The sequence below is a fragment of the Lissotriton vulgaris genome, chromosome 12, assembly GCF_964263255.1.
Source record: "Lissotriton vulgaris chromosome 12, aLisVul1.2, whole genome shotgun sequence".
NCBI classification, from domain to species: Eukaryota; Metazoa; Chordata; class Amphibia; order Caudata; family Salamandridae; genus Lissotriton; species Lissotriton vulgaris.
Window position 1 is genome coordinate 666,043,614 of NC_141700.1, and position 13,877 is coordinate 666,057,490.

At 45.6% G+C, this 13,877-nt stretch overlaps 1 protein-coding gene across 2 annotated transcripts in view; it reads right to left on the bottom strand.

Moving 5' to 3' along the window:
- ZDHHC7 (zDHHC palmitoyltransferase 7) overlaps window positions 1-13,877 on the bottom strand; it is a 281,602-nt gene that overhangs the window by 53,213 nt on the left and 214,512 nt on the right. For both annotated transcript variants that reach the window (XM_086945852.1, XM_086945851.1), the window contains one exon: window positions 10,139-10,263. In XM_086945852.1, coding sequence (XP_086801978.1) covers window positions 10,139-10,263 — 125 coding nt within the window. The remainder of the gene's footprint in view (window positions 1-10,138; window positions 10,264-13,877) is intronic.

The following is a 13,877-nucleotide window of genomic DNA, read 5'->3' on the forward strand; positions in this document are numbered from 1 at the left end:
GGAGGAAAGCTAATGATTATTGGATACAGAGATTATATTGTCAAAGGAAGGGGGCCTTAGTAGCAGGGGGTGGTGGTTGGTCAGATTGGCTATCAGGAGACTAGCAAAAGAAGTTCAGATAGACAGCTAACTGGGTAAGTAGAGTTTAAGTAGGATGTTCCTGTTTTATCTGCTAGATTTTAATACTCTTGTTTGGGAACAATTCTATGAAAGCTGTACATCTGTCTCTGAAAGGAACAGTTGTGGGACTGGTGTATTGTTGGCATAATGTTTAATTGTTTTATAGAAAATGTTGCTCCTTCTGTAGTGTTGGTTGATGGAGCTAGTGTGGTATGGGGTCTTTGCCTCAGTAATTTGTTTTGGTTATCTGTGGCTGAAACATTCTTGTTGCTTAAATCAATGCCATGTTGTTGTAGTCTATGTATGTGGTGCTTGCTGTAGTTGGCATTTCTTATATATACCAAGGGGCGGATGACGGAGCCTTCCGTCAGCTACTGACTTAAGGATGACCCTGGATTTAGAAGGATAGTCAATGCAGTGGTTTGGGGTTGAAGGTGGCTATCAGTGTATCTAGTGCCCTGAATGCTAAAGTATTGAAAGACTTGGAGGAGAGACATCAACACAACCTGCTACATTGACATCTAGGCATCTAGAAGGAATCTTTTAAGTAGTTAAAATTGTTCTCAGGAACGAAGAGTAATCAATTTAGAGATACAGTGTCAATTTTTCTTGCCAAGCCAACATATGTTTTAGTTCAATGATTTGAAATATAGGTGTACTGGCCCTCCTTTAGTGCAAGTGGTAGACTGTTTAAAAAATAACTGAAGACTAAAGCCTGCGAAATATGGAAACTTTTTAGAAACTAGTAATGAGCACCCTATCCATATGGAGAAACAGTACTATGTTTTTTTAACCAGAGGATCTCTAGATAAATAGAGCACTTGGGGGGAGCTAAGATGGTGGCACAGACCAAGACAGAGCTCCGTTTCTACATGCCACGGGTCCTGAGTGTGCAATCTTCCCTATTTGCTGGGCCCACTGGAGACTGGAGCACACTCTCCGTTGATGGAGATTCCTCAAGAGGATCAGGGAGACGCTGAGGCCCAGCAGCAGAATAGTATCCATCCCTGACAGTGCAGAGATAGATTAAAGAAGGCAGACTGACCCCAGTGCGAAGAGAACAGAGACCGGTAAAAAAATATAGCACTGCCTTTAGCGGGGACAGAGGTAAGGTCAAGTGGCCTATATCCCTCCTCATACCGTCAGAACACGAGGTCCTGGGAAGTATTTTGGAGCCCACAGACATAGCAACTACAGCCTCAAATGGAGAGAGTTGGTGGGTCTAGACTGCTGTTGCATATAGAGCATCCCTCGCAGTGAACACTTGAGACCAGAGAGAGACGGACTCAATCAATCTGGTGAAGGTGGCAGCAGACAGGGGAAGAAAGAGAGTGAGGTTGCCAGCCTCAGAAAAATAAGGGGGGGGGGATCAAGAATGGAGATCCCTTTTGCACATGGTTTGTCCCACTCCTGACCTCAGTAACATTGCAGGCGAAGGGCTGAAAAAGAGCAGTAGAGACACTGCCTCCATGAGATTGCCCTCTGCCAATGCTAGGAGTGGGACCACGCCGGTAAAATTCAGTGTGATGTGCGAGGAGGCGGCGGGATTCTTGGTGTATGGAAATCCGTTTGACCTCTGAAGAAATCTAACCTATCCTCCCACACACAAATACATCTCTGAACAGAGTATTTGCTACTTGGTCCTGCTAATTTATTGCAAGCCCTGCTCTAAGCCTGCTCCCCCACATTGCAGGCCAAAACCTAATTAACAGTTCAAGCAACAGCAATGACCACAGTAGAGGGAAAGACGGAAAATAACCTCAAGGACATATTGTGCCCAAAACCTCCCACCTAAAGCAGATGAAGAGAAGCCACAAGACTAAACAGGGTTACTCCCAAACCAGCAACGTAAAACAGAAAACTCAAACACAGGAGAAGGGCCTGTTACAAGGAAATATCTAGAATCTTTGTTTGAGGGCCTCAAGGAGGATTTGGAGGGGCTGCTTGCGATTAGTAACTGAGAACTAACAGACCTCTAAAAAGATGTCAATGAGCTTTGAGAATGTATTTTCTCACTGGAAGAGAATAATATGTGAGGGAAAAGAAGCATAGGTGTATTAAGGAAGAGCTATTACTGCTTCAACAGCAATATGTTCAATGCCTGAGAGACTTTGTTGCAGCAGGATCTTTTTTCTAAGTCCTCAATGTCAGAATTCAGGGAGAGCCTTTATCCATGATCGGCAATCACCAGAAAACGTTGGAAGCCTTCATTCTCTTGCTCTTTAAGGACCTGCTGGGCACTGACACCCCCTGAGCATACTGAATTAGATAGAACACATTGAGTGAGTCTGCCGCAAAACCCAAACAAGCCTCCAAGAAGCCCCATATGAAGTAGTCACAAGGATTCACCGCTAGGCTACCAAGGAACAGATAGCAGCTACCTGTAAGAGAGGAGATCTCATGGTATAGGGCATTAAGTTCAAAATCTTTCACGATGTGTTCACTGCCCCCCTGAAGAAGACATGGGACTTAAAACCAGTGACTGATCATTTAAAAAACCGAACAAATCAAGTAGCAGTGGGGTCACCCTTTCCTCCTCATGTTTTGTGGGAAGGAGAAATTACATCGATATGTTCCAGGGTGGAAGCTAAGTACCTTTTGCAACCAGAAGTCTGTGCTGAGGAGCATCTAGAATCTAAGAATCAACTGATTAGCCAGACCAATAACCCAGCCACAGACCATTGCTGCAGAGTGAGTTGCAAGCTGGGAGACCTGAAACCCTCCCCATAGCAATCTGAAAGGGGGATGAGAGATCGGATAAGCAGCTAACAAAACAAGCATTAGAAATGCAATAGGTCTCGCAGCATTAGAGTTAGTGCTTTTAGAATTGTTAATGGGTTTTTTTGTAAATCTTTAGCATGAGGTTGAGGGTGAGTGAGGGTGAGTGAGGGTGAGTGAGGGTGAGGGTGAGTGAGGGTGAGTGAGGGTGAGTGAGGGTGAGTGAGGGTGAGTGAGGGTGAGTGAGGGTGAGTGAGGGTGAGTGAGGGTGAGTGAGGGTGAGTGAGGGTGGGTGAGGGTGGGTGAGGGTGGGTGAGTGTGAGTGTGAGTGAGGGTGAGTGGGGGTGAGTGGGGGTGAGTGTGAGTGGGGGTGAGTGTGGGTGAGTGTGGGTGAGTGTGAGTGTGGGTGAGTGTGAGTGTGGGTGAGTGTGGGTGAGGGTGAGGGATTGAGGGTGAGGGGTTGAGGGTGAGTGAGGGTGAGGGGTTGAGGGTGAGTGAGGGGTTGAGGGTGAATGAGGGTGAGGGAGGGTGAGGGGTTGAGGGTGAGTGGGGGTGAGTGAGGGTGAGGGGTTGAAGGTGAGTGAGGGTGAAGGTGAGTGAGGGTGAGTGAGGGTGAGTGAGGGTGAGTGTGGGTGAGTGTGGGTGAGTGTGGGTGAGTGTGGGTGAGTGTGGGTGAGTGTGGGTGAGTGTGGGTGAGTGTGGGTGAGTGTGGGTGAGTGTGGGTGAGTGTGGGTGAGTGTGGGTGAGTGTGGGTGAGTGTGGGTGAGTGTGGGTGAGTGAGGGATTGAGGGTGAGGGGTTGAGGGTGAGGGGTTGAGGGTGAGGGGTTGAGGGTGAGGGGTTGAGGGTGGGTGAGGGGTTGAGGGTGAGTGAGGGTGAGGGTGAGGGGTTGAGGGTGAGGGGTTGAGGGTGAGTGGGGGTGAGTGAGGGTGAGGGGTTGAGGGTGAGTGAGGGTGAGGGGTTGAGGGTGAGTGAGGATGAGGGGTTGAGGGTGGGTGAGGGTGAGTGAGGGTGAGTGTGAGTGAGGGTGAGTGAGGGTGAGTGAGGGTGAGGGTGAGTGAAGGTGGGTGAGGGTGAGGGGTTGAGGGTGATTGAGGGTGAGGCGTTGAGGGTCAGTGAGGGTGAGGGGTTGAGGGTGAGTGAAGGTGAGGGTGAGGGTGAGTGAGGGTGAGGGGTTGAGGGTGAGTGAGGGTGAGTGAGGGTGAGGGGTTGAGGGTGAGTGAGGATGAGTGTGAGTGAGGGGTTGAGGGTGAGGGGTTGAGGGTGAGTGAGGGTGAGGTGTTGAGGGTGAGTGAGGGTGAGGTGTTGAGGGTGAGTGAGGGTGAGGGTGAGTGAGGGTGAGGATGAGGGTGAGTGAGGGTGAGGATGAGGGGTTGAGGGTGAGTGAGGGTGAGGGTAGGTGAGGGGTTGAGGGTGAGTGAGGGTGAGTGAGGGGGTGAGGGTGAGTGTGGGTGAGGGTGAGTGTGGGTGAGGGTGAGTGTGGGTGAGGGTGAGTGAGCGTGAGGGGTTGAGGGTGAGTGAGGGTGAGTGAGGGTGAGTGAGGGTGAGGGATTGAGGGTGAGGGGTTGAGGGTGGGTGAGGGGTTGAGGGTGAGTGAGGGTGAGGGTGAGTGAGGGTGAGGGGTTGAGGGTGAGGGGGTAGGTATTTTGGGATGCGAGGTGACACCGCCACGAGACCTTGTCATAAATGCATAAAAACATATCCCTATAAAAAGAAAACAAAACACGAGATAAACAACATCCCTTAAGGAAAGTTACGTGCTGTGAGCCGCGGGGAGGGCTGTCGGAAACACCTACGGAACTGACATTTTAGAAACGCGTGGGCTGCAGGAAGGTCCCCCGGCACCTTGCAGAACAGAGCCTGCTTGTGATTGTGAACAGTGTGTGGTCGAATCTGCCCTCCAGCGGAAGGAACGCATCACATTGTAAATGCACGCAGCAGGGGGCGTCATGATTACCAGAGTGGGCACAATAGCACCGGAATACCGCCTATGGAGGGGTGTGGGCAGTCTGATTCTATCAGGCAGCCCCCTGCAGGTGCTGCGTGGGGTGGGGCTTGAACTACAGGCCGGGGAGCTTTGTGTACTGTGCTTGTGTGACTACTTTCAGTAAAAAAAAAGGTTATTCTACTGTTTGTCCTTTAGACGATCCGGGGAGGGTAGAGGGGAGCTATTTATTAACCAAGGCGTGGGCGGGGGGTCTGGCCCTGAACCCCAGGGCCGTCCCAGTGCAGTTTGCGCATCACCTCGAATGCTGTTCATGCAGCTTCAGACCCGGAACTGGCCTGCCCCGTCTGGTCTGAGATATTGGCTCAGTCCGCTTTCTCTTTACAAGTGGTAACAAGAAAGGGTGGAGGGGGCAGGGGAGGAGGGGTTCGGGGAGGAGGGAAGGGCCAGAGGGACTTGATGGGAGTGGTGGGGGGGAGGGGGAGGGTATAGAGAGGGAGAGGAGGAGAGACAGGACAGGGGCAAGCAGCAGAGACACGTGTCGGCTCGAGTCCGCCAACCAGCTGTGACGGAGGCTGCTGCTGGATCCAGCCCACGTAGGGCTATGGCACTGGGCCTGTCGTGCACAACAGTCGCGTACGGGGATACACTGTCATCACTGAGGCCAAAGTATGGGATGCAGGGAAAACAGCACACTGCGGTGCTCGTGCTATGATGCAATTGCAAGTTGAACGCGTCCTGGAACTGCGGTCAGTGGTAAACCCTACCTGGTGAGACCTGTGGAGACCCCTGCGACACACCAACCGCTTGCCGCCAGGATTAAACAGATTGGGTGGATCTGGTCGACCCCAAAGTGCAGCCTGTGCCTGCACGCCATACTGTGAATGGGCCCACAGGACTAAATAGGGGAGCTCAGTCCGCTTTCTCTTTACAAGTGGTAACAAGAAAGGGTGGAGGGGGCAGGGGAGGAGGGGTCCGGGGAGGAGGGAAGGGCCAGAGGGACTTGATGGGAGTGGTGGGGGGGAGGGGGAGGGTATAGAGAGGGAGAGGAGGAGAGACAGGACAGGGGCAAGCAGCAGAGACACGGCGGGTAAAATAAACAAACAAGCCTTTCACCGTAACACGGCGGGCAGGGGAGGGGGCGGAGAGGGGAGAGGTGCGACACGGCAGGCAGGCAGGGGAGGAGAGTAGGAGGAGGAGGGGGGAGGAGAGTAGGGGAGGCACGGCCTAGCGGCAGGCAGGCAGGGGAGGAGAGGAGGAGGGGGGAGGAGAGTAGGGGAGGCACGGCCTAGCGGCCGTGCAATCAAGTAGTGAGGGGGCGGAGCTGGGGGAGGCTGTGAGAGAGAGTAGGCAAGGCAGGCGGCTGGGGGCATGTGCACGCGCATTTAAGCTCAATGCGCATGCGCATTGAGCTTAAATTTCTCGTGCACTGCAAGGAATCGCCACGATTCCTTGCAGTGTGGATAAAGAGCGGATAAGTGCCAATACTCTCGCCTTGCTCGATGCGCATGCGCATCGACAGGCGAGACCTAAAACTACATAGATGATAGACTCTAGACTCTGGCAAATTAAGGCATGGCCTCCAGCCAGATCTAGGGGTCCTGAAGTCAATGTGGACCCAGAGTACCAAAAGAAATACTGACAGTTGGGCAAACACAACCGGGTGAAACATCTAACTACACAATCATGAAATGTTAACCATGGAACAGAGAAAAAAATGAAAGATACCTAGGAGGTATATTGAGAACTGCACTCAAGACCCTCATCCACGTGTTCGACCTCAAAGTGGTAGGCTTATCTCCGCTAGGGTTGATCTCGTGGACAGCATCAGGACAGGGTCTCCTTTACTAGAGTGTCCTGTTCTTCAAGTGAAAAGCCATCCTCCTTTATGTAGTAGTGTTATTAGGCCTCCAGGCAGGAACAATGACGTTATCAACTCTAAACACATAATGCTCCTGTGGCACCTACTGGTAGATACTATAACACGAATAGCTACCTACAAGAACAATACTATCAGGTCAAATATGCTGCAGCAGTTTGGATAGCTGCGGTGGTCTTAGCTTTTGAAAAATGATTGGACTACTTGACCCACACAGAGCAGGAATTTGCAGCCATGTGGTTCTCACTGATTCAATACCTATCCAGAATAGACCATCAACATTTCACATGGCCTAAGCCTTGGGCCTTACAACTATTCATGTAATGCTATCTCATGTCTGCCAAATTTGATCAGCTATATGTACTGTGCAGGGAAGGTGTTGGGAGAAAGCCCCATGAGCATACAATTTATGCAAACATATGTAACGGAGAGTATGGCGAAAGGGACCATTGGGGTTGTTGTGGCAGCAGATGGGCTTGTTCTTGTTAATGACTTGTTTTGCTATCTTGCTGGAATACCGATAAAAACGATTTAGCAGAAAAATAGAGCACTTTAAAACCACAATCTAAATTTGTAAATTGAAAATTCGAAAACTACCGTAACCAACTAATAATGATATAACAATTCTAGTGGGTAGTACCAATGTATAGAAATTATTATGAAAAAAGTGGAGAATAACCTGTGGTATTGAGTTTCCCATTTGCACTTTCCGACCTCTTTCTATCGCAAGCTTTTAACTGGTGGTGAAAGGTGACTATTTTCCTCAATATTTACAGTATTTGCTACTAGTGATTAAACACAGCACAGAAATAAAATGCATGATAACCAGATTGAGAGACATTTATACCTCTCCACTACCTTTTAAATGAGTTTGAAAAGATTCATTTCATCAACACTGGAAATATCAACGACTGAAATGGCTTCTGTGGGATTCAGGCTCATGATCTTAAGGTCACACCAGATGTCAGCAGGAAGTGCGCAAGTCATTGAGCATCTTGCTGGGAAAAACAGGTCTCCATTCATGGATTCGGGAGTATAAGGACATCATCAATGGAACCCTGATTCTTAAAGGAAAGCAGCATCATAGTGGGTGGGAGTGCTGACTTTACATATGTGCTTAATGGTTATAGGAACTTTGACAGAAGAATTGGTGAGAATCCGAAACGTAGGCCACCTCTCAGGACCATTCACGGATTATGTATGTTATAAAACTGACGACAATTCCTGTACTGAGTCATTGACTAAAAATCCACATATGCATACACCAATATGGAAAAGATGAATTCAGTCACCTTCAGACGAAGATCCCGCTCATGATTATCCATCGACAGGAGACTCAGAGCAACCCTGAATTCACGCCATAGGAGTCATCTATGTCTGACTACTGAGAAAATGCCCTGTTGCTGGGCAAACTGCCACAATCAGACCTCCCAAAGTAGAGTCCTTGAACCTACACAGCTCTTTCTTTTGATATACTGAACAGTGGAGGTGTTTTCTAGCACAAGTTCAATTTCACTCGCTGAGAAGAAAGGGAGAAAAGATTTCAAAGAAAGACAGACCACCCCATAGCTCCAACACATTTATGTGTAGGGGCTGCTCTAACATGGAGAAAAGGCCTCATGATCTGCTGCTGCCCAAATGAGGCCTCAAGCCCTACAGATAGCCTACAGCTGGCGTGGACTGAAAGGGAAACTGTCCTACAGCTCGGAGGCACATTCATCTATCCAGATCCAGGACTTCAGATTATAAAACCTGAACCCAAGTCAAAAGGATATCCTGATGCTGAAGTGATTGTCTCCTTAGGCACCACTGAGGAGCAGAGTCGGGAAGCGTTGGGGTTGAAGCGGATGGAATCATTAAATGCACAGGAGCAGACTCGCCCTCAGAGAAAGACAAAGAAGGTAACAGGCCTTAACCTGCATGACATTGTCTGATGGAATCAGAAATTCCAACTTTATCTTCTTCAATGCTGGAATGCGAGGAGACCCTGGTCATAGGGACTACAAACGGTCCTTAGAGCAAGAGCACTTCCTAAAGGAAGATCATATTTTCTTCATGCCATTGTCTGTGCTTTTTGCTTGAAGATCATTTGATAGATCGGTCCACGTCAGGGTATGTACCTGAAGAGGAATGCTTCCCTGCAGTCCTTGACCTCAAACAGCTTGGCCTCCCACTCTGATGATTTCTGGTGCATCAGCCACCAGGAGTTACAGGCCAAGTGGGTGGGTTCTTATCCAAAACACCAAATATTTAGATGCTGAGTAGGTCTGCCAAAGATATCTTCTTAAGGTACCTGTGGCACTGCTTGAACTGACAAATCTCAAGAGGCGGTCTTCGAAATCTGAGGAATTTCATTGGTGAACCAGCGAAAGGTCTCGTCTCAAACCAATGAATGTAAAAACAGGAACTAATGCCAGAGTACCAGTTGACGTCTTGTGATCTTTGATGCAATCACATCTGGGGAAGACAGAGTCATGGATAAACCTACATGACGCAACCTGGTGACGATGGAGAACTGTTAATGGGGTATCGCATCCTTGATTAACTCATCTACGCAATTTCCATTTTGTTCACAGCAGTATTCTACAAATAAGTATGCATACTATTTTGTTGTTTAATATAATTGTATTGTTTACTAACGTCATATCTGCTAACGATTATATGTTTTCAACACCCTTATCAGACATACTGAGCCCTAAATTATATAAGCTTGTTAGATTTAAGGTTCAACTGAAAGGTGTTTATGCCATCTAAATAGGACGACATTAATACACTTGGAACTGTAAACCAGAACGTATGGTATACATTGTTTGGAAGTTCCTGTCAACTGATGAAATGCTTAGTTGCATAATGCTGTGGTAAATGATAAAGAAAGGACCATGTTACAGAACTGAAAAGACTGTTTAGTGTGTCCTTCCTGAGCACAACTGGCTCTGCAATGCCCATACATTAATTCGGTAAATGAGTGCAATCATGGCTCTGCATTGAGCGTAAAGGATCCATTTTGTGCAACAGCAGATGTTTGTATACTCTCTTCAAATGACTATATACAAGTAACTAATTGTCAAGTGTCTCTCAGAAAAAGGCTACAATAACACCAGAAGTAGTTCTGCCAGATACAAATAGAGACCATTCCATTTAAGGAGTTTAGTAAAAGATGTAATGCGTACTTGAAAAAACACATAGAATACTGATTTCAAGTAACTCCTCCAACAAACAAATATGATATTTGACTTTACTAGAGTATTAATCCTGTTGAAAATTGATCTGACCTAAATGTATTTCCCTGGTAAGTGTTCTGTCTCTGCCACAATGGTTAATTCGAAAAGACATTCAAGAGTGCCAAATACTCCAGTACCATTAATTGTTAGTGGATAATTTTCATTACATCCAAACAGTATATTCATCACTCAAAAGGAAGCCTCTTCCAAATGTGCTTAAACAGCGGATAATTAAAAATACTCAGCAATTGGTTACCTGCAGTGGTGTGCACGTTCCGGCTTGATACTACAACATTTAGGACATTTGTAGATAACTTCTCCCGGTTTCAACTGTAAGCTTTCCATGTACTCCTTAGTAGCATTTCCTTTGGGCACTGCCCCCTACAATGACAACAAATAAAAAAAATATATAAGAAGAATGAAAGCTATTAAATCCCATGTACAATATATGAACTTGCTCGAAGAGTTGGTACAATCAGTATTTAATGTACGACAATTCTATAGGCAGTGAAGCTGCTACTTTAATATATAGAAACCATTGTCCAACTACAAAGGAAATAAGCGGATGGGTATTATTGTTCACCACTTAATGAGTGGATTTTCGGCACGCAGCACTTAGAGCAATGCCAGTTTTAAATAATGCAATAGCTTCCAATGGCTAAACAAATACACCCATCACTGATAATACGTTTGCACGAGTTTGTTGCAAGTTTCTGCGAGAAATATTGAGTTTAGCAATCGCTGGCTGCACTGTCTGGAAGATCTTAATGTGAAAAATTAGAAAATGTTAAAAAAAAAAAATCAAACGATAAGTTAGAATAACATTTTTTGCAATTAAAACTACTTCAAACTAATCTTTTTAAATCAATGTATTTGAACTATTTTTGAAAAATAATTAGAATTGACTATGTAATTAATAAAAAAAAATAGCTAAAAAGTAATGCTTGTAATAAAAAAAATTTAAAAATAAAGTTACCTAGTGGTAATGAAAGGTGAGAGTTTAAAGTCAAATGAGAGGAATAGGTTTGGGAATGGGTTCCGTTTTGCGCAGAGTTCATGAGGGGCGCAGGGATTCCATCAATTTTACCAAGAGAGCGAGTTCAAGTAAAATACAATATCAAACAAGTGACTTCAAACTAATTACACTTCCGATCTAAAAATATCACTCAAAGTAAATAAGTTCACCCATGTTCTTGCAAAGCACGGTCAGAAAAGAGCACGTTTTTGCACACAACTGCACGCCTCAAAGTCAAATTGGATGGGAGCCTCAGAAAAGTTTGAGACACAAAAAAATCTGGTTACTACTACTCAAAGTCTCAAAGGTGACATACTGGGGAAATTAATTAAAAAGCAAAACAGAAAAATAACCATCAAATCATTAACATATTTAAAATAATCAACAAACTAAACCTGGACAAATTTACTTTTGCAAAAACTATAGAGATGCTGAACATAGAAATACTAGACCCAGGTCCTCTACTGCTCATTCTTATGCTCTTGTCAGTCCCAAATTAATTTAATCAGATCCACTGAATCAAATGACCATATGGGTAAGGTGTAAATAGACGCTTTTATGCAAAACACAAGGGAAAGCCTGAGATAAAATGCAGAAAGAACCAACATGTTCATTAATTTATTCACAATGTCTTGTCTTGACAGGCAATTCATACACCGGTAATTTGCGGAGTATTTGAGGCAGGAGCTTGTAATTTCAAGAATCAAGTTCTTCTACCAGGGCGGAGACGTGTTCCACAACATATCACTAGGGTTTCTCCACACAGTTATCCTCTAAATACCGAAATACTTCTAGGTGCCCCACACTAGAGTTACCTTCACCTTGCTAATGTTAATCATACACTTGGCACGGTCCAGTATTCTCATATTGGAGCACTCCTTAAAATTAGCAGAAAGCAGCAGGAAGACCTGGAATCCCTGCCTGGTACTTCTCTCTACATGTAGTGTATCCACAGTTCAAGAATGTATTACCAAATGCATCAAATCACTTTCATTTATACTTCTGATTAAGCTGACGAACTGAGTCAGAAAAGGCATTTTGGTTATAAATGCCTGAAAAGGTTCCCAGCTCACCATGTCAAAAGTATTTGCATGCATTCAAAACAAAAGCAGTGGAATTTTACATGTGGAGGCAAAATAATTGTACTCTACTGGCTAAGATGTCAAATAGGTCAATGTAAATGTAAGCTTTTGAATGGTTTTGTTGTAATCTGTTAGTTGACCATAAAAATATGCCACTGTTTTACGCTTTTGCCCATTTTTTTTATCTCTTTCTTAGTAATAGTGCAATTATCAGCCAATCTCTCAGAGGGCGAGCCCTCCGTGTTCTGCTCTTTTAAGTGACTAAAGCACTTGTTTGCCCACATTCAATTAGAACTCTTCCCAACCTACCAGGTCAGATACTTTTCCAGTGACTAATCAGCTAATTTGTTAAACAGTTACACAGCCATTCTGTTTGCTTTATGAATTGAGTTTAGAGAGATGATTGCTAATTGTCCTTCGTCATGTAGTAATTAAGAAATCTAATGCTTCCCATGACTGTACAGATTCCTTATTAGAATACCTGTTGTGATACCTGCACCTTGCTTGTCATTCAGTCCAACCCTGACTTGCACGCACCTTTTCGTGCCTAGTTCTCAACCCGTACAACCCCTCCACCAAAAGGAAAGAAATTAATGTGCAGTGTTTCATAAAAAGCAAAAACTCCTTTTCCTGAACTTTACAACCAGTTTCTATTACTTTGTCCCATGAAGAGACATTCCACAGGTAGGAGAAGGGGTCTCGTCTATGCGCGGGTTACAAAATTTACAAGCTTTTGGAATTTAGGAATTAGTACATTCATAGGTTGCAAGACTTCAGCCGCGTCAGGGCTTAACTCTAAAATGAAATATACTGTAGAGCACACTGGTGCACCCAATGCCTTTGAACTCTAGCTGTACAAAAGGGGGTGGTGATGGACGGAGCATCTGAATCAATCAAACACTCACACCCAGTCAAAAGATGTGGGTTTAATCCATCACCGTTCTTTAGCCCACTCTGCCACCCCAGTTCAGACATGGCTATATGCAAATCAGTCTGACCCTGTGCCTCATGGGAACAGTCCAGCCCGAACTGCCAAGCCATGTCTTCCCTGGACCGGAAACAAGCTTCCGAGGACCGGTTTCTGGCATTCCAGCCGTCTTCAGCCCGGCTTGCATGAATCCAGTGGCAAAGTGAGCAAGGGACTCACGTCTGAGCATACCCTGCCACACTTATCCATCACCGTTCTTTAGCCCACCCCTTGCTCACTTTGCCACTGGATTCAAGCAAGCCGGGCTGAAACTGGTCCTCGCTTACAGTCGCTGCTAGGCAATAAAGCCTCTGTGGTAACAATCCAACCTTTTACCTAATTCCTCATCGGATGGTAAGCGAGAAGGATGGTGATGGTTCCCACAACATTATCAGTAAAAAGACAAGGGAATACTTTGCATGTACAAAAATGAATCCAACATGCCGCTTAATGATAAGACCTGAGCAACAGGGCCGTCATAATTTTATTCCGGACTCTGATTCTTAAAAGCTGGCTCAGAATGGAACAGATTAATAAGATACTCGTACAGCAGTTCACTTTATGAAGCTATTGCCATCACTGAAAAACAGATTCCAAAAAAGTAGTAATGTAGCACTGTGCACAACATCTAAATATGCCCCTTCTGGGGGTCCTAGTTCTGTTGCATTGGACTCCCATCACTCCATGGCGGAACGTAAATCAGCCACACTACATTTTTAATGTAGTTCCAGCTCTAAAGCTTTCAGTCTATCTATAGATCAAATGAGATAAGCTAGTAATAGAGATTCTGCCATTGCCTTAATCAGATCACTCAAATCGATGGGTGCTGAGATGTTAAACATTGTTATTCATACTCATCTCCATAATTACAGACACTGATTGCAAATTCTCGTATCAGCAGTCATAAGAAAGAAGTTTTAAAGGCTTCTTG